At 40.0% G+C, this 21,050-nt stretch overlaps 3 protein-coding genes across 10 annotated transcripts in view; 2 read left to right on the top strand and 1 right to left on the bottom strand.

Annotated features, from left to right (window-relative positions):
* Positions 1-13,901, top strand: part of LOC119554148 (four and a half LIM domains protein 2) — a 62,303-nt gene extending 48,402 nt beyond the window's left edge. For 3 of the 8 annotated variants that reach the window (XM_037864929.1, XM_037864930.1, XM_037864931.1), the window contains 5 exons: positions 2,343-2,543; positions 3,430-3,604; positions 11,887-12,056; positions 12,611-12,797; positions 12,860-13,838. In XM_037864929.1, coding sequence (XP_037720857.1) covers positions 2,343-2,543; positions 3,430-3,604; positions 11,887-12,056; positions 12,611-12,797; positions 12,860-13,017 — 891 coding nt within the window. In that variant the 3' untranslated portion in view covers positions 13,018-13,838. Of the gene's footprint in view, positions 1-1,498; positions 1,820-2,342; positions 2,544-3,429; positions 3,605-6,836; positions 6,990-10,330; positions 10,569-11,886; positions 12,057-12,610; positions 12,798-12,859 lie in introns of those variants that run through there. The other 5 variants (XM_037864932.1, XM_037864935.1, XM_037864927.1 and 2 more) reach the window with 5 other exon arrangements.
* Positions 13,902-14,920: 1,019 nt separating this feature from the next.
* LOC119554665 lies at positions 14,921-15,478 on the top strand. Its single transcript, XM_037865667.1, has one exon. It carries the CDS (start codon positions 14,930-14,932, stop codon positions 15,476-15,478), a length of 549 nt encoding a protein of 182 aa, XP_037721595.1. The 5' UTR covers positions 14,921-14,929.
* Positions 15,479-16,343: 865 nt separating this feature from the next.
* LOC119555310 (ovarian abundant message protein) lies at positions 16,344-17,583 on the bottom strand. Its single transcript, XM_037866631.1, has 2 exons — positions 16,617-17,583; positions 16,344-16,555 (listed from the first exon to the last, which is right to left on the bottom strand). The coding sequence occupies exons 1-2, from the start codon at positions 17,581-17,583 to the stop codon at positions 16,344-16,346; spliced, it is 1,179 nt and encodes a 392-aa protein (XP_037722559.1).
* Positions 17,584-21,050: the final 3,467 nt, after the last annotated feature.

Raw genomic sequence — 21,050 nt, 5'->3', positions numbered from 1 at the left:
TTATCCCCGCTTGGGTTGGATGGGCGACCTAGAACGGCGTTTAGGGGCCTTGTTAATTGCTCTCTACCACTGAACTGTCACTAGAACATTCTCCCGGCCCATTGGCCATTTGTACTTGTTTAGTTCTCGCCAACTTACCTTGGCCGGCTGCCCTTAGGTGTCGCGTCAACTAGTTTAATGGAAATTAGTTCTGCTGTTGTATAAACATTGGTTATTAATTGGGGTGAAAACGATGAAATTGATTTGGGACCAGATGAGGTCATGCTGAGTAAGTGCTCTATTAAAAGCTACAAATTTATGTTGATGGATTCATCAAACGTCAAAAGTGTGTTCTTCAAAAAATTTGGGTTGTTTAACTTTAAGACGGTTGGTAGAAGGTCTAGTACTTTTTTTCATAAATATTGACTTTAAGAAACAGAACATAAAATACAAAAATTCTAGGAACTAAAATGAACTTCTAGAAATTGACGCACCCTTTCTATTCATGGCATTTTTAAATTTCTGAATTTTGTCTTACATTACATTGAACATTTGTCTAATTTGCCGGCACACCTGTTGGTTCATCTCATTTCAGTAAACATTTTCGCCCATTGGCATTTCAATGATGTCTGTATGCCAAATGCTGTAATGCAAGGCAAATCAAGAAAATCAAGGAATGCGAAAATAAATTCCATATATTAATACTATAACGATAATGTATGGGCTGGAGATCAATTAAGACGTATAATGGGAAATACGAAAATACCGTTGGGGGTGCGATAAGCAAAAATGCCAGACGTTTTAGATCCAATCCAATGGAAATACCAACTTATGCTCCATTGGCCGCTGGCGATCGTGTCGTGTGTAGTGCAGTGTAGGAAGAAAGAGAATTTTCCCAGATTTTCCATTTACGAGAGTGTTTGAATGTGCTGCTTGTGTGTCGTGTGCACAAGCGCCAGCAACAACAACAAGGCACACTACATTTCTTTTGGTGAAAAATTGAAAATTTTTCAAAACTCTGACAAGTGATTTAAGGGGGTTTTAGGGGAGGGGTTTACGTTTCTAGAGGGTGGCCAAGCATGCCACACCCCTTTGACCGACGGGCAGGTGGGCCGTTCGCCCACACCTCTTGGCACCTGAAATGCGTTCGATTTTTCATCCATCTTACATGTATCTTTATTTTTAGAGGGAAGCGTGAACGATATATTGCATGCAAATTGGCCGAAATCGTTGAGAAAATTAACCAATTGCATTGCAAATTCAATAATGCCGTTAATTATTGGCGATATTTACATTGTCTACCGCAATACTTCAGCCGCCCGTCTTTGCCGCTCCGAAAAAATAAATCTCCCGAGATCCGAGATCTCTATAGATCGTAGTTCTCTCTCTCTGTCGCTCGGTTTTTCATGGGCCCGCGCTCTCCGAGATTTTATTTTTACACTTGGCGGTGGCGAAACTAGATACAGAGCGGACTGAAAGCGGTGCAGCAGGCGTTTTGAAAAACATTTTCGGAAACCGCTGCGCCAGTTGAGATCCCGACTCGGCAAAGTTCATACCGTTCTGGACCTCCGAAATCGATCGAAAATACACTTCACAGTACACCCATACAGACACCCCCAGATACAAAAAAAAAAACCCATAAGATACAATAATTATAGAAAGTTCAGTCGGTCATTAGAGCGAGCGAGATAGCGGGCGCGATGGCGGACGTGGAAATTATGCAAACCGTGCAAACGGAAGTGAAGAAGACCACGAAAAAGGTCAAGAAGTCGTCGAAGCGCCGCGAATCCGAGGTCCAGATCAGCGAGGTCGAGGTGGACGCCTCCATCGAGGAAAGGGGGTAGGTGACCTGTGTCATGTGTGTCCCAGCACAGTTTTGTGGCAGTTCGTAACGATATAATCTTTCACATTCAAATCCAATCATTTCTCTCGTGGTCTTTGTCCGATCATCCCAGTAAACTTTGTTCAACAAAACATTCTCACATTCCAAGCCAAATAAGATTCCAAAATATATAAATACATATATGTAAACTATCCAATGAAAACTCTTGCATATCGAACTTTTACAAAACGACACACGTTACTACTCTACTTTCCTCGGCAAAAATGTTTACTAAAAGGTATCCACCACAAGTCTATCTAAGTACACCACCCACCACAGCCAGTGAACCACAAAGAGAAACCACAGAATAACATATCCAAAATCACACTGCACAATACGAATACCTATGTATAAACCCAAAAAACACACCTATAGCACACAATTTATGTGATCAATCTATTTCCTGTTTTGTTTATGCCCAAGAAATGTGCTGTGAATCGACCTCTATATCCCCCCTATATCTCTGTGCTTGTGCTTGCAGTTAATTTTCAGTGGCGAGTACACAAAAGCCATGGACAAGGACTGGCACTCCGGACACTTCTGCTGCTGGCAGTGCGACGAGAGCCTCACCGGACAGCGTTACGTCATCCGGGACGATCATCCGTACTGCATCAAGTGCTACGAGAACGTGTTCGCCAATACGTGCGAGGAGTGCAACAAGATCATTGGCATCGACTCGAAGGTATGTGAATGCATTAAACGGGGCATCGGGGGCCATAAACCGTTCGTAAACCGAATTTACGGCCATATGTGGGTAGTCAAAACATTTAATAACCATTAAGTAGGGCAGATACACACACCAACTCGAAGATAATGTGGTCCACACTTTCATTGACAACTTGAAAAAACCAGTTTTGACTGCAGCTCATAAAACGAAGAGATCAATAAATATATATCTGTATTACAACAAATTACGGAAAACATAGATTTTTAATGTGCTTTTTATGTTTCTGCTGTTGAACTTTATGTCCGTTTTATTATCATCGGGCTTTTATTAGGCTGGTTTTATGCGTCTAGCCATAATTTCTTTTAATTATCGCGTTAAAATTAGAATGACAAATGCATCAAGAGAAGAAGTGCAGTAGTTCATGTTTAATTAGTATTTGGGACCGACTTGCAAAACATTCTAATAACCTTGCTCTCAAATGGGAATGTCTTAAGGGATTTTAAAAATATGTTATTTCATCATACATATAAGAAAATAGGCATCTTGCAAAATAAGAAATTATTGTATGTTAGTGTTTCGCAATTATTTCTTAGTGCATTTATAAAGTAATTATGATTATAATTTTTGGGTATATAAAATTCTTTATTCCGTGAAAGCTAAAAAAATATATTTTAGGACCTAAAAGAATTTGTATATCATCATTTTGACACTTAATATTACATATAAAACTATAATAACAAAGATATCAATGAAAATATTAAAAGTATCCCAATTGGAATTGGAAGATCGGTTTTGCTTCCACTATAATAAGTAGTCAAATCAGGTCTTAAATAATCTCTCATATAAACAACTTTAGTTCCATCTCATATCTAATCCATTTTATAATCCTTTTCTATCCAAGGATCTTTCCTACAAAGACAAGCACTGGCACGAGGCCTGTTTCCTGTGCTTCAAGTGCCATCTGTCGCTGGTGGACAAGCAGTTCGGAGCTAAGGCGGATAAGATCTACTGCGGAAACTGCTACGATGCCCAGTTTGCGTCCCGTTGCGATGGTTGCGGAGAAGTTTTTCGCGCAGGTAAGAAAACTCGGGGAAAACCCAATTGAAAATTGTGGCATACTTGCGGGCGGCGACTGAGAATCGGCAGCTCTTAAATTCATTTTTTGTTGTGGGCAAAATGGGCACTCGGAATTCAAGTTCTTCTTGTTACCGTTAGGGATTGCTAATTGTTACTGCCGAATGGATGTTATCAGGAGCTAGGCTGCCAGAAAACTGGTTCAGCACAGGTGGATATGCCCAGGTATCCGGCATCCAAGCCATATCTCGGGCAGTTGATCAATTTACAATACCAACGCAAGGAAATTGATTGCTATTTGCTAGCCAAGTTGTAGCTATGCGGACTAGGGTGGACTGCTTTTGTATCTATAACAACCTTGATAACTATTTTAGGGCTATTAAAATCTATATTTAACATTTTTGACAAGGCTAAAAAGTGTGTTCAAGCGATTAAGCGGTGAACTGGTTAGCAATAAACCAAATTTAAGGCTATTTGAAGGAGTAATGAACTTAAAAACCAGTTTAAATACATTAAAATCAATGGTTGTTGAGACGTGACACTTTGTATGTCTTTAATAAGACTGAAATTGTATCACTTAAATGTAACTTTTATTCATTTGAATGAGGTCCACCCAAACTTGGATGAGAGGTTCGGTTCACAAGCCTTGCATTCCAGCTAACGAACTTGCCACACTCGAGTGCTTTCAGTTTCGAGATGCAAAGAGATACGACTGCTTACGTAAGTGCGTTGATGTCTCCACAGCAAGTTCATTGTCACCTGTCCCCAGACTCTTGAATGAAACGGGCAAACAGTTCCAGCCCACGCCAGACCCTGAACCCGCTCTCAAAAAGCCCCATGCCAACCCGCTTTTCGGGCAAGGTGTCTGCTCCGTTTTCAATTGTAGCGCAAATAAATATGACAGTAAGGCAAACAGTGTCAGAATACATTGACTTTGTCAGCGAGTGATAAATTTATGGCTGATAAATGCCGCCACAGATCAGTTCCGAGCGTAAGCCAACACCCGATACGATACGATATGATCTTAACCGATCCGTTTCGAACCGACCCCTCGGCACATTCCCAATTTGGCCAAAACACCAAGGGGGCCGTGACACTTTCGCGTCAACGCAAGGTTGCCAACCACGCGTTGCCAATTACGTGTAGAACAGGCCAGAAGCGGCAAATAATATTATATTGTTGATTTTCCTGCACTTGCGAAAAGTTATTTCAATGTCAGCGCATCCCACACTCTGCGATTCGGATTGAGAGATTCTTTTGTTTATCAAAGGTGGATCTGCGATTGACAGTCGACACGGCAGTGACCAATTTGGGTACTAACCAATGGCCGTATCAAGTGCATACTAAACACTGGCTAATTACCAAGTCAAACCGAGATCCCATCCAGAATCCCTAGATCCCCCATTGAGCTCATCCAATTTGGCACAGTGACTCACCAGAAAAATAATCATAAATGTTTGTACAATTTCTTGTTTTTTTTTTTATTTATCTACTCTCTCTGACACGCGTCGTCAAAGCAAAGATTTTGGGATTTCATTTTTTGCCCCCTTGATTTGTGGCTTTGAAATTGCCTCGGTTCGGATTCATTAGAATGAAAAATGATTATTATGCTGCTTCGGAGGCGGAGGTGCGGCAAAACATTGCGAATCAGCGGGAAGAATTAAATAGAATTTGGTTTTTGGCACCCAGCGAATGAGACTTTCATTTTGGTTTGAGTAGATAAAACGGGAAATGGGTATTCAGTTGGTAAGATAAATTATAGGATTTTTATTATTAGTTTGGAAAATAATTTGCAATTTGTTATGCACACTAAATTATCAACACTTAGATAATATATTACATTGCAGTGAAAACAACTCGTATTTATTATTGTTAAATAATTCCCACTTTTCCTAACTCAGACTGCCATTAGTCAATTGCTGGCACATTTTTCTAATGAATTTCGATTTTTTATTGACTTTCAATTGATTGATTTGTTGGTAGCGAACGGAGGGGTATCCCACGCACAATGGGATCATCCAACGCGTGTCGATCCATTTCCGTGAGTCGAGCTAATTAATCAAAAACGATGCCAGCGAAATGAACTTCAGTTCGCAACGCCCTAGGGCCACAATGTTCAGTCACTCCAAATCGGGCCAGAATTGATTAAAAACTGCAATTATTTCCTATTCGATCGGAAGCCAAATGCCACTGGGCGTTGCGACAATGCAACCAACTAGTCAGACTTCTAGGTCTAGTTGACATATCATATCCCGAACCCCATAGCTAGTGCATAATGGGTGCCCACACTCATAACCGAGTTAAATCTGCATAAACGGAGGCTATATCAAGTGCCTTGCGGCGGCGGGTTCGTCAATCTCCTCCCGGGCCGGTTTGATCAGTCAAAATAGTTCATAATTGCCCCACCAGCGGGCGGAGATCGGCAGATTGAAGTCTCTAAATGGCACCCTGGCTGCCTTGCCAAGTTATGCACAGAAACAAATTTTGGTTAAAAAATCTATTAAATATATTTAAAATATTTATTTGCTTATATTATATCATCAGTATGAAAGTCTTAAAAAAATAACTTAAGGAGCTTTTATTTTCTAACAGGTTTTAAAGACTTTTTGGTATTTTGGGTGCTATTAATGGGATGAATTTTTATTATAAGTATTAAGTAATATTATAAGTAACCTCTATGATTCTATATTTTTTGTATCTAAAATATCATCAGAATACTGTAAACCTTTCTTGTTTCTAACAGGTTTTTAAATTCTTTTGGTATTTTTGGTGTTATTAATGAGATGCATATATATATAATATCAAACCACACTGATTCTATTTTTTGTTTTTCTAAAATACCATCAGAATACTGTAAATATTCAAAATATTACTTAAAGGGCTTCTTATTTCTTATAGATTTTTAAAGTCCCTTGGGTATTTTTGGGGTTAATTACATATTGCATTACTATATTGTACGAAACTTTAAAGATCCTATGTTTTAGCAGTGCAGCTATTTCAGCTTGTCGGCTTCGAACAAGACGATCTGTTGTCGAAGGCGGCATGCAACAGGTACCGCCTCTCCAGTAAACAGTTTGCATTTCCACTCAATCCACTTGCTCACTCAACTCAACTCAACTGAATTCGAATCAACAGAATTCAACTCGTTTCTCTCGGCTGGTTTTCTCTCTGAACTCCGCCGTCTGTTTTGTTTGGGGCCCTCGACTCGGTTTTTCAGTCTCAAAGCGGCTTTCAAAGCGCGTGGAATGTGCCGCGGATCTAAGAAATAATTTCCTTACATATCATAATCCTCTAGACAGTGTATTTGTTTTGCTAAGAGCAACGTGTTGCATGCGAATTTAATGCATAAACTTTGATCATCTCGATACAATAAAGAACCAGAATAAAGTATTTCCGCATTTCGGTAGTTGAGACTGCGGCGTTGATTAAAAGAAACCAGTGCCGCAGTCTTCAATTATAAACATATTGTTGTTTAGAGCAGTACACCTGTAAACAATATGGAAAAGTGTACCCAAATGGCTTCTGTTTTCCCAGATTGTAAATTGCATGCAGCGAAAGGGGAAGTTCGAGGAACAAGCGAACCCCCATCGACCCACATTGCGTATACTTAACGTCTGATTTCACTTTGCACTCGCTTGAAACATCCTGGGCGTATACGTAACGTGCGGCCCACACAAGCACACATTACACAATCCTCAGGTTGCAGCTGCAAGTCACCCCAGAAATCATATCATGATACTCGTACCGCCTCTGCTCAACTTACGATTTCCCACAAAAAAACACTTCGATATCAAGTCAAATTCATAAATAACCAAAGAGATTTCGTGCCACCAAAACCGGAAACGAAATTGGACCCATTTTGGCTGCATTTAGTGTCAAGCGATGGCCAATTCGACGCGTTCCACATTTAAATTCGATCCGAAATGGGAAAACATGTAGAGCCAAACATGTAAAAACCAGCGACAGAGACATATGAATATGCACGCAATTGAGTTGGAATTTCTTTCCATTATTATTGTTGTCATTGCAATTGAATATCAATCGAAATGAAATCGCTTGAAACTATTTCCAAATGGTTTTCAATTGAAGTCGGTAATTGCGGTGCGAGTGATTCAGTCGATTCCCTTGGGGGGCAGTCAACTTAATCGTCTGGCTAATTAAAGATCCCATCTGCGGGTCCATTAAAAACTCCCTCATACTTGACCGCCAAGGCTAAAATCCCGCTTAGCCGATGTCATCCGTTGGGCTTATCAAAACAAGGCCCCGAAAACAAGCAAATTCAATTTCTCTTTTCACCGAATCTAACAGACCAATAAATCTCGACTTTTAAGCCAGCATTTTGTGCCCTGCGGCGGGTCAAAGTCAAAGATCTCACAGTGAAAATCAAATATTGCGGGAAGCCGCTAAATGAAGTCGCCTCTAATGCACAGTAGAAAAAGGCAGATTTGAATTCTTTTAATTTTTTATGAAGTGTAGTTACATATTTAATTAAATTTATTTAAATTCTTAATAAGCTCATTAAGCACTTTTTCTGATTTAATAAAAACTTCATTTCATATGTCTTAGACTCCAAGATTAATATGTATGTATATGATAAAGTAGAAAAAACTATTTGAAAAGAGTCTTTTGAAAGTCTTTTGTTTCGAAATTTATTGTCATCAAATTATTTATTTAGTTTTCTCGCATATGATAAATAAAAGTACTTTATTTCAAAAGTACAAAAATGATTATTTATCTTTCAATATTTAGTAACCATTTTTGTTTAAATATATAAACCATGTACTACATAAAAATCCATTTAAATTTTTAAATATTTCTAAAACAATTTAAACAATTTTAAGGGTCAAAATAAGAAACTTAAATTTGAGATGTTAAATCCGAAGAACACCATTTCTTTTTGTGTTTTAATATATCTTTAGCTTTTCTGAAGTGCATGTACCTTATGAAAAAGAAATCCATCCAGATAGTTTACATATCTATACAAATTTCTTTCTGTGTGTGGCATTTGCGCTGCTGCTGGTTTCCAATTGCAATTAAAAATGCAGACCATGCACGACGCAAGGGTTTCATTTTTTGGCCGCAGTTTCAGCTTAGGTTGACATATCCGAATCCGATTCGAGTCCACTTTCATTTTCGGAGCTCCGACACTCTGAATGGGCCAGTGCAAATGCAAATGCCATCAATCAGCGCCGTCGCACGGTCGCAGTCGGCGACCTGTCAATACATCATTGCCTCAATGTCTCGCCACTTGACCCTCGGCATCCGATCGTCATTGCTGCGGCGGCCGCGTTTGTTGTAGGCGTCTGTAGGGGTTCAAATCCACCGGTGGGCGATGCCATTGGACTGTGCGAAGCTGACAGCCCATCACAATTAGTTATAATTATGTTAGACGCTGGTCGCTATAAATAAACGTTGTTTATGCCCCGCCACTTAGCCGCAAAAAAGGTTGAGGAAAACCATATTAGTGCTGTGGCTAAGAGTTGGTAACGCAATATTGATGGGACCAGCTATGGGGTCAATCGAGTTGGTAAAATGAGTTTGAACTAGATTGTGATTGGAAGTCATTTTAGTACTTGTTCAGTGGAATAACATGCGTATATACTCAAACTTTAAGCTCTGTTTAATAACAATTTTCACATATCTCTGTCAAATTAAACATTAGCTAAAGCTTTGTTTTAATACGAAGAGTAGCAGTGGAAGATTTCTGATTATTTAAATTGTTGGTAATGGAAGGCTTAATATTTATAAAACATTTATGTACATTTTGAACACATATATATGTTGATACTGGATATATTTTGTTGTATTCATCATTTTATATCAAAATCACTGATCTTTCTTTGTGTGTATTTTGTGGAAATTACACTTAAATTGTCTGTTGATTAATTACATTTAAATCATTGTTCCTTGGGGCTAAAATGGTTACTGTAAATTATTTTTACTGCTGAAAGCCAAGTTTAGCGGTAGAATTTCTTACTCCAATTTTCTGTACAATCTTGATCTTACATCATCAACCCAATTCGAATACTCAAACTGCTTACCAATGGTATTTCTCCGGCATTCCTTACCTATCTATCTCCATCTCCCCAATTGCGTGGGTTTCTATAGTTATTATTCCACTCTAATCTCTTCTATTCCAATCTGGGCTTCCTGTGCGCTTCTAACTTGGACAATTTCCTGCCTCAATTTGCGCACAAGCTTCCACCAAAAAAAAATCATATGTTGTTCATGAAATTCGACAAATTTTGCTTTTGTTGTATTTACAAAAAGTTAATTATTTAATGATTTATGATAGCCCGTTGTTGTTTCATTTCCATTATAACCAATTTGGCTTTGGATTTTATTTATAAGCATTCGCTAAGTTTAATGAAACTTGTTATTTGGCAAATGATGTCATAGAGGCAACGCCTTGAGATCATACCAGATCTCAAGATCTATGGATGGAAAAGAGAGAGACTAGGCGTCGCCAAATTTGTTTTCTGCCTAAGTCCAGAGATCGTTTTTTAAGATAGTGTTTGGCTGTTCGTGTGGAATATCTTAAATGAGTTTTATAGCTGGTCTTCGATCTCGAACTGACCCACTTAAAGCGAACGCCTCAATGAAATTGCATTTTTCGTGACTTATTAGAAAAGTATTCGAGTGATAGGAGAGGGATAAAAAGGTGAAAACTGAAGTCATTTGGCTGGGTACCCTTTCCTTTCGTGAACTAACCCAAAGATAAACAAAAGTAGCCCTCGATCATCATGACCGATGTGGATGTGCTCAGTTCGAGGATGAAGTCGCGGCTTCATCTGCAGACCAAAACCATTGGAGCCGAGCGAATCAAGAAGGCCAAGGATAACAATGAGGACATTGCCGTGCTCAGCATGTTCCTACCAAACGCCTCCGCCGTGGAGGAGAACCGGAACTTCTATTGCCAACTGGGCGATTATTGTCGCCTCGGCGATCCGCGTGCCAGCAAAGCAGGTAACACCCCGCAGTATCCAAGCGGTTCATAAATCGATCTTATGTTAATTAACGGCGGATGAGACATCATAATTTATCAATATTACTGACCGAAAACTATTCGAATTGGCCAGAAGAAAGGAACCGCCCACTGGATTGTGTCGAGAGCCATATCGTCATCGCCTTCGATGGATGATGATGAGTAATGAATACCATTTAAGGGGGGGGTCTCTCAAACAAGCCAGACAACTAATTAAATCCATGATAAATCTAGGGTCCATCAGCTTGGATTTTTAATAAAGAAAGACAACCTATAACATTTGAATAATAATACTGGAAATCATACAGCAAATGCTTTGATTTACACGGCACTTAAGTGTTCAACATTTTTGGAAATATGTTTATTTATGAACCTTATAAATAATTTTTAAGTCTTCAGATATAACCCTAAAATGTTGTATCTAAATTTATATTTTATATATATACTTTATGAACTAGACCTCAACCCCATAAATAATGTGTAAATAGTAATTGAATAATATACTTAATTCGCAAATTACTTATAATGTGTAGGTAAGGTTTTTATTTTTCTAATTAAAGACTGGTGAAATTTAATATCACATTTTATGGAAATTTCTTTAGGAAATTTAGCACAACTCCCAGAACAAATTTTCCCGAGACTGACCTAACTTTCTTCAATTGTCTTGCTTGGTTGCCATGAATTAAAGAATAATTTTCAGACGACAGAGTCAACGTTTCCACTCAATTACCCGTTCTAACAAACCTTTTTTTCCCGCAGCGGGAAAAACGTGCCTCAACTCTTTTGTGTCTGCTTATTTTTGGCCACAAACATTTCAAGCACGCAATAAATAAAAGCAAGCGAAATTATTAAGAAGAGAGCAAAGTCCTCAAAGGTTTATATGGACTACTAATACGGCTAGGGCCCTAAATCAAGAAAAGAATCGCTTTTGTCTCGGGACTAGCCAAAAATTTGCGTAATTTTTGCATTAATTATTATGAAAAAGTTGAGACCCAAAGAAAATTCGGCTGGGGGCGTGACAGGCACCCCCGCCATAGGAAAAAGTTGCATGTCTGGCTGACATAACGAAGGAAAGCTTTTGTTACCATATTGAAAACGGATTGTCTTCCATCCACTGATTGACTCTGCCCTCAATCTGTCGCTGTCTGAAATTGAGTTTTTACCCAGATTGAATTGATAGGATCCCCAGAGCTGGGTTAGTGGGTTGACAAAGTTCAAGGTTCAAGGCCTCTCGGCAAAGGCGGAAATTGATTTCAACCTGTATTAACTGTTCCACTTCCGTTCTTTTGCCAATTCCAGGTACCAAGAAGATGGAGTACAAAACCCGGCAGTGGCACGAGAACTGCTTCTGCTGCTGCGTCTGCAAGACGGCCATCGGGACCAAGTCCTTCATCCCGCGGGAGCAGGAGATCTACTGCGCCGGCTGCTACGAGGAGAAGTTCGCCACGCGCTGCATTAAGTGCAATAAGGTGAGGAAAATACAAATATAGGCCTTAAATATTAGGATTTTAAATGGTTTTATACCAGTCCTTATGATACTTACTTAATTTTTAACTAACCGACTGAATTTATATGAAAAAGTCATGCAGGTAAAAAATATTTGAATATAAAATTAATAAAATATATTCAAGCTATACACCCCTTTTTCTCTGGGCGTCCATTACCTTTTAAAATAAATACAGATGGTCAGTCAAAAATTAGGCAAGTGTCATAAGGCCCTTATAAACGGAACTATTAAATCAACTCTGCTTCAACAATAGTTTTTATTGATATATTAGACAACAATCTGGTCAACTAATTTGGATGCCTATTTTATATAAATTAATTTAAACTCTTAATCACATAACTTAAAAATAAAGTGGGAAACTTAAAAACGCCTTCAGAAAGCTTAGCAAAAAGACTTAAAATTAGAAGTTATGCACATATTTAAGCTAATTAACTTAGAATTTTACATCTTCTTTATAGCAATTTTTAATATGATCTGTTTTTACTAATAAAATGATATATATTTCTTATTTTTCAGGTCATCACCTCGGGAGGTGTTACCTACAAGAACGAGCCGTGGCATCGCGAGTGCTTCACGTGCACCCACTGCAACATCACGCTAGCTGGCCAGCGGTTCACCAGCCGCGATGAGAAGCCCTACTGTGCCGAGTGCTTTGGCGAGCTGTTTGCCAAACGTTGCACGGCCTGTGTGAAGCCCATAACAGGTGAGTGTGATAACTGAGTGGTACACCAACCCAATCTGATTTTATTTGATTTTCACCATCAGGAATTGGCGGCACACGCTTCATCTCGTTTGAGGATCGCCACTGGCACCACGACTGCTTCGTGTGTGCCAGCTGCAAGGCCAGTCTGGTGGGTCGTGGCTTCATCACCGACGGACCCGACATTCTGTGCCCCGATTGTGCCAAGCAGAAGCTGATGTAAGCCATCTGTCTGCGACGAGTCAGGAGGAGTGGGTGGGAGGAGGGAGCTGTGGAGCAGCCAGCTTAAATTAGCCATAAACAAATTCAACGAAATTATGGATCAAATCAGAGGGATACAAGTGAAAAACGAAGAGGATTCGCAGGAGTATATACACATGTATTAAAACGATATACAAGAGAAGATAATGCCTTACACTTACATTAGATATGAGAGAAATTAGCTGAGCCAGGAGACAATGAGTCCTACTAAATCAAAAGCAAATCAAATTTTGTAAAACTTCAAGTCGATAGAGTTAGCTAAAATCTATATGATAACTTTGCTTTATCTTCGCACGAGTAGAGCAGCACATCGGATTGTATAGAAACTTATTATTTGTAATTGCATTTCAGATCGAAATCAAAAATCACTAAACAAACCACACAAAAAAATGGAAAAACCCAAAAAAATCTATATGAATTACTGAACCAGTTGTAACTATTGTTGCCACATTGAAAAATGTATGTTTATTTATTTATTTTAAGATTTAACCAAGCGACGAGCGAGCCGAATGCGATGAAAGTTTCCTAACCGCGGGTTTCAGTTCTAAACAGTTCTATTGTATTAAAAACCACACTCGATTTATGTTTGATATGTATTGTATGTTTATTAAACAGCAACAAAAACAACACACACGCACACAGACACAAGTCCTAGCAATTTAATTGTTTAGTTTATATTATTTTCGTTTCTATATTTTGTCATTCTACTTATGTTAGAGACTCCGCTTACTTCAAGCACTAAATACACACACACACACAAAAATAATGATAATTGCGACACAACATTATATCAATGTCCTTAACTATTTAATGAAATTCAATCTAAATAAATTAATAAATTATCAACGACTTTGGGTTTGTTTTGGTACGAGGTCTTGGAAAAAAATCTAGCACTAAGAATATGGGAAGTTAAAATAATTGTAAACTTGATATTATTAGAAGAACGAAGGTATTCAGTATTCCATAATATCAACTAGTGAAATTTCAAATGTTGCTAACGGTTTTTTGAGTGACCATTCCGCCTTTTGTTGGTGTTGCCAGATGGGTCGATAAAGATGATCCCAATTTTGGGAGCTTAAATTAACATTACCTTAACATTTTCTTTGGTCTTAGCCAACAGGTGAGGTGCCCTTTATATCGACCCCTACTTATACCCTACTTTTAACCTACACAATTAAAATATCGCTTAATTGTAAATATATACATAGCTTCTGATAAATTTGGGTTCATTTTAAACTACAATTTTGTATGACTTAAATTAATCCTGAATATTACCTTTGTACCAAAAACCCTTTGGAAGAAGACTTGCTAAACAAACAATGCTGACACACATTATTTATATTTACTAATCCTTACATCTTAAGTGCTTAAGTATTTCTTGGACCACTTTTATGTGACATTTTCTCTCTTCGCAAACATGTTGTATATAGGCAGTGAGTGTGAACCCTTCTCATCTCTTTTCAGGGAATATAACACTTTCACTGCACGATAACCCAGTCGATATTGGCAATACACATCGTTTTCGGGGCCAGTCGAAGAATAATATAACAGAAAATTGACAAATAAATGCAAATAAGTAACTCAAACAGCTGAAACAGCTCAAAACCAAAGCGCAGCGAGTGCTCAGGGCACGTCTCAAAGTTGGGATTGGGCTTATTGGCCATGTGCCAGGCCAAGCCAAGCGCCTAACCAAACCGAACAAAGGTAAATACAAACAGTGCTCAATTACACTCAAAATGCGTACAAAAAATATGGTAAAATGTGGAGAAAAAGCGCAGCAGTTGGAATAAGTTCGTTGGCCAAGGCGAAGCCGAAATTAGTGCAACCTTAGGCCAGGGCCAGAGCGGATCTCCTGGGAACGTCCACCATTCGAGATGCAGACGATCTATATGACGATGGGACTGGGGCTGATCTCCACTGCCCTTCAGGCGGCCATTCTCCCACTGACCCTGATCAAAGACGGCGTTGAATCGAATCAGGCCCTGCCCATGGATACGGAGAAATTCGGTTACCTGGAGTTCAAGCCCAATGGATCCCTCATTCTCAGGAGGGCTCCCAACCAGAGTGGCAGCAACCTGCAGAATCTTCTAATGCTACGAGGAATTCTTCAGGCCCTCAAGCTCAATCCCTCAAAGATTGCCGAAACTAATGGCGAAACCCGATTCGAATTTAAGATCTACGGAGATGGTGTGGAGCACAAGTTTCCGCCCATATTGGAGAACATCATTCAGCGCATTCAAACGTACTTTTCGATCTACCGCTATACGGATACCAGTAAACCCCTGCAGCGTATTGAACCCACTACCAGCGAACCAACGGAGGATTCTACGGATGTAACTACCCTAAGAACAGAGGACCAAGAAGAACTGATAGTCGTGGGAGAACAGGATGCCTACATTACTGTGGGAGATGACACGGATTAGCCATCGCTCTATTTATTACATATTTATACCCCCAGCTAAATAAGTCAATAAAAAGGCCGTACTCAAAAAGGTTTTTGAATATATTTCACCCTCGTTCGTGAATATCGGGGCACGTTTTGGACTTACTTTGTATGCAGTACTGTGAATCGGGCGATTTATGATTTTATTTACCCGACCGTGTAATAGTTGCAATATTTTTATGTTGCCGGGGAATTTGCCGGACTGCGCAAGAAGCTCCCCAAATATTGAGGGTCATTATCATTACGTAATGTGGGGAGTAAAGGTGACTCAATAAAATGTCTCTATAAATGTCAGCACATGTCATGGGATTTAACATGAAACTTAAAGACCTTAAAAGACATTTTTTAAAACTTTAAGGCTGGTAAAAATATGATTGTAATAAAATCAAATGAAAGGTAACTCCAATAGTTACAGATCTCTTCTACATTCATAAAGAATATATATTTTCCCATACTTATATCCCAAGCCATCTAGAACTTCCACTCCCGCCTTTCTACATTTTACATTCACTTTTTTATTGTTCTGTTTTACGTTTTCAATGTTATGGTTAATGAATATGTAATGATGATGATGAATACGAACGTTTCGTGATGATAATTATGAATGAATGTCTCTTTCTCGTTTCGCTTCTGTTAATTAATGTCTGGAAAATGGAAAATGTGTGCGGATGCGTGTGTTCTGTGTTAGTAATTAAATGTACGATTGGTGGGTGATGTTGGATGTGGGTGGACCCCGTGGCCCGGTCATCTTCTGTGCCGGGCCAGCGATGAGAATCAGTCGAAGAACCAAAGCTGCCCAAGGGATGAGTGAGATTCAGAGATGAGTTCTGGTTCCGGCCGGGGCTCTAAGCCTGCGGCACAATGGCATCGGCAATGATCTCGGCCTTCTGCGCCGGAATGATCTGCTGGATCTCCTGCTGCTTCGGCTGCTGCTGCTCGATGGCCTGGATGGCCTCAGCGGGCAGGGTCTTGGTCAGGGGCTCAGGCTGGATGGTCTTGATCAGCGGCTCGGCCTGAATGGTCTTGATCAGCTCCTCCTGCTGCTGAATCTTGGCTGCTGGGGGGGGGGATATCATAGTTAGAATGGTATTTAAAATTGGAAAACCCTAATTACTCACAATCCTCTTTGAGTTGCTCCTTGGCGATCTCGCCACCCTTCAGTTCCTGCTTGATGGCATTGCTCTCCAGGAGGCGACCTGCAAACTCAGCCTTCTGCTCGCTGGCATCGGGAATGATGGGCTTCTGCTCCGGAGCCAACTTCTCCAGGGGCTGTTCCTTGAGCAGTGGCTGTGGCTGCTCCTTCAGCAGTGACTGCTCCTTCAGCAGGGGCTGTTCCTTCAGCAGGGGCTGTTCCTTCAACAAGGCCTGTGGTTCCGGCTCTGCCTTCAAGGTCTGCTTCAGAGCAGGCTCGGCGGCTGTCAACTCTGCTTCCGGTTCCTGCTGGATGCTGCGTGCTCGGATGGCGGAAATGGGCCAGGTGTAGAGGGGTCCATGGACCACATCCACCACGGGGGTGTGATAGACCTGGGGAATGCTGTAGAAGTGTCTGGCCTCGGTGGCAATCAATGGCTGCGTATTGGCGGGCGTTTCGATCAGCTCAATCTTATCGCTTTTCAGACCCTGCAGCAGTTGCTGCTCCTCCTTCTTGGAACCGCTGGGCGGGAACAGGGAGGGGAAGAAGCCCGCTCCGGCGGAGGCTGCCGATGCCGCCGCCTCGCTCAACTGGCCGCTCACGATCTCGACTCCCTGCTGGGAAACCTGCTGGATCTGGTTGGCAATCTCGCCCGTGTTCTCCCACTGCTTGGTCTCCGGCGCACCGCCAGCACGGCCAGATCCCACGGCATCCACCACCGGCACCACCTGGGCAGCACTTCCGGCCGGGACATAAACGATGGTCTCCTCATGGTGGTGGGGCGAGGACACGCGGGCCAGGGGCGACAGTCCGTGGACATAGCGGAGGGCTGGCTCCAGGTGAACCTGCGCCTGCGGGGTCACGATCACGATGTGCTGGGCCGTGGGCTCCAGGGGCCTGGCCTGACCGCCCATCGCCGTCAGGGCCAGGCAAAAGGCCGCGAGAAGGAACATTCTGCAAGAGGGGCAGGGGATGGAGATCAATTGAAAAGGTTCTCAGGATTATAAAAAATAAGATAATAAGAGCTTAAGGTATACAGCTGCTGTAGCTATATAATCAACCCTCTGTTAGCTTATAGTTTTAACTATAAGATAGCATTAGATAGTATTATAATAATGAAAAATATCTTTAAAATTGATTTAGAAATTTAATTGATATCATTCATATTTGTAGAGTGGTCTTCTTTATTAAAAATATATGAAATAGGCAAATATTAAATGTTTCATCGTTAAAAAAATATATTACTATAACAAGTTAGATCGGAATTTTAATTTTTTTAGCGATTTCTGTACAGTATTTTGGAATTCTGAAAATTATTAAGCACCCATTAAAAAGCTTTTGCATTTACAAAACTTTAAGAGGGTTTTAACTGGATAGTTGCAATTGCACGACGTTCGACTAAGGATGGCTGAAGCTCGACCGTATAATATGTACCTATCCTCTTCTTAACCCGAGTGCTGCAAACGGGTCTAGCCGATGGTTTATTTTTAGCCACACCAAAGTCCATTCTAAATTTAACGTTATTCTGCGCGACTGTGTGTGTCCGTGTGTAATTGCATGTTGCCTGGTCGGACAGGATGCTCCTCGAACGTACATGGATCGAGGGACTATCAACCGGTTTGCAATTGATTGGCCAGGCCATTGGAACTTCTTCGCCGAGCACTTCTAGTGTAGATACTAGCTAATGACAGGGAGCAGCTTTATGGCTTAAATCGGTACTTGATAGTCAAGTTTGCCGTCCCCCACCCCTCGAAGAATGTTCTTTGTGTGGTCCAAGTACTTGGCAAGTTCGTTGCGTAAGTCTTTTGTTTGTGGGAAAGGAACATTTTCTTTGGAGCTGGGAAAAGATCGATTGGGTGCAAAAACAATAATCATAATCTTTAATCCTGCGAATTAAGATACTTACTAAGTATTTATGTTTAAATATTGTATCCTATCATCCTTTATTTAAAAATTAAATAATTTTTTTTTATAAAAACCCCTTCTGGTTTTCTTTCTTTTTAATATACAACATATTTTTTTAAACCCATCCTTCTATCCCATAACTCTCCGCTAAAATCTATAGTTACCAAAATATTAAAAAGAAAGAAGAGAATCCCAAAGATTCCATCTGTCGTCCACAGAGCCTTGAATTCCGCCGTAGAACTTGGTTTACCAATCAAACCACCCATTTTAAAAAAACCCATTAACCCACCTTGGTCGGATGTATCCAATCTGATAGATACAACTCTGCGTAAACTACCGAAAACCACCACTCCACAACTAGTCTACCAGCAAAAGTTTCTCGAGTTCCAAAACGAATACCCGACCAGCACATTCATCTACACCGATGGTTCCAAAATTTCAGGCGCGACATCCTTTAGTGTAGTATCCAACGACATAAGCCAACAGCACTTACTACCATAATATAGCTCCATCTTCTCTGCCGAAATCATTGCTATCTACAATGCAATCCTTTTAGCTCAACACTCACCAAACTCTTCAGTAATCTGTTCCGACTCCCTGTCGGCGTTAAATGCTATAGCAAATCCCTCCAATAATTCCTTCTACCCAGCCACAATCAGACAAATTCTGTTAAAAAATTTTAACAAAATAACCATAAAATGGATCCCGGGTCACTGCGGCATAGAAGGCAACGAAGTTGCTGATAAAACCGCCAAAAACGCCTTTGCATTGCCCCTGACATTCTACGACAACCTAAACATATCCGATATGCTAAAACAAATTAAAAAACACTATAAAGAACTACAGCCTTCTCTTTTTAACCAAACAAATACATATTACAAATCAAACAATACAGATCAAAACAATAGATACAATTATGGTCGATTCCAAGCCGACCTATTCATCCCACGTCATATCTTTACAAAAATTGTACGTCTTCGGTTAGGACACACTAACCTAACCCATAGCTACCTTTTTACGCGCCCTCCCACAAGACCCTCTTGCCCCCTATGCAACAACGAAATAAGAACTCCTCGACACATCCTAATAGAATGTTCCTATCTGGATTCCATAAGATCGTCTCTCTTCACTTCCACAAACCCCTTACAATCCATATTTATCCCCACCGCACCACAAATAAAAAAAATAATAAAATTCCTTAGCTTTAATAATATAATTAATGAAATTTAATAAGCCTGTAAACGTATAGATAAATGAAGTTATGAAATGAATATTGAAATTTGTTATCTAGTTTTTAAGCTTAAGGCCACGTAGCTATAGCTTATTTTAAGTTCGCCTGTAAATTTTACATTATAGTCGAATATTTTATAATAATAATAATAATAATTTTGTTTTATTTTGTTACTAATAAGCAATTATCAAACTAAACGCTAGATAGTTTTTTTTTAGGTAGCCAACATTTTTGCTTAACAACTATGATTAGTAAGAAATAATTATTTTAATTAGGTTTTATTTTTGGAAGCCTAAGTAAAAAATTTTAATGAGATATTAACGATCCTACACACAAAACAAATGGTTCGGGTTAAATTTAACAATACGGATAGTAACTCAACTATTTAAAAAAACTAACTACTATTAAAAAAAGTAAACTGTAGTTGGTGGTTGCTTTGATAACTAATTAATAGTAAAACTTCCGTAAAATAAAGAAGTTGGGTGAATATGGATGTTGTGAGAGTAACGTATTGATGCACGTATTATTCTTTTATATATTTTTTGATGTGTTTAAATTCATTTCCTCAGTATTTTTCTTACCTCTCGCCCTTCTACTTTAAGAGTTTTTAACTTCGTTTCTGCTCTTAATCTCGGATGATTTTACTTTCTTACGATTTTATAGCTTACCTAACCCTGTAGCTCAGAAGGTTTATGTCGTGATTCTCTTGTGACCCCATAAAAGGAATTTAAGAGCTTAGCGAAACCAGCTCGAAGTAAGCTAACTATCAGAATTAAGCCTAGGCGTAACTTTCTCGACCCCGAGACGAGGGTAAATGTAAATTGAATAGCCCCAATTGGGGGACAGACTTACCTTTTAGTGGTTTGATGGCCTTTCACTGCTTTCCCAAGTCTAGGCAGGTAGTTTGCAGAGTTCTCTTAGGGCCACACGATCCGCAATCCGCTCGAGAAGAATCTAAATTATCACTAGTCGGTCTGAACACAATGGCAGTGCTGCAGGGCTCTTGAGAGTTGAGTGTTAACACGGCGACCACTTCAAGGAAACTGGTGGCCAACGCTGCCCGGCCATGGCCTTTTATAATGTGCGGCCACAGACCCCCTCGCCCTGACCTATGCCAAGAACAAAGAGCTGAAGAACTGATAGAACTGGAAATGCCCAGCTTCCCGCAGGAAAACCGAAGGGGAAACGGGTCCGATGGCCAAAAGGAGCCTGAAAAGCAGCCTGAAAAGCCAACAAAGCTGGCCAGCTTTTCAGGTTTCAGGTTCGCTTGCAGATGGCAGATGG

Source organism: Drosophila subpulchrella, chromosome 3L (genome assembly GCF_014743375.2).
Source record: "Drosophila subpulchrella strain 33 F10 #4 breed RU33 chromosome 3L, RU_Dsub_v1.1 Primary Assembly, whole genome shotgun sequence".
NCBI classification, from domain to species: Eukaryota; Metazoa; Arthropoda; class Insecta; order Diptera; family Drosophilidae; genus Drosophila; species Drosophila subpulchrella.
The sequence above is the reverse complement of the archived record's forward strand: the minus strand, read 5'-3'. Positions and strand labels throughout refer to the sequence as shown.

Coding starts and splice junctions, on each gene's coding strand:
- LOC119554665 (XM_037865667.1), top strand. CDS start 14,930: ATGCAGACGATCTATATGACGATGGGACTGGGGCTGATCTCCACTGCC.
- LOC119555310 (XM_037866631.1), bottom strand. CDS start 17,583: ATGTTCCTTCTCGCGGCCTTTTGCCTGGCCCTGACGGCGATGGGCGGT. Junction 16,556..16,616: donor GGAGCAACTCAAAGAGGATT/GTGAGTAATTAG, acceptor CCCCCCCCCCAG/CAGCCAAGATTCAGCAGCAG.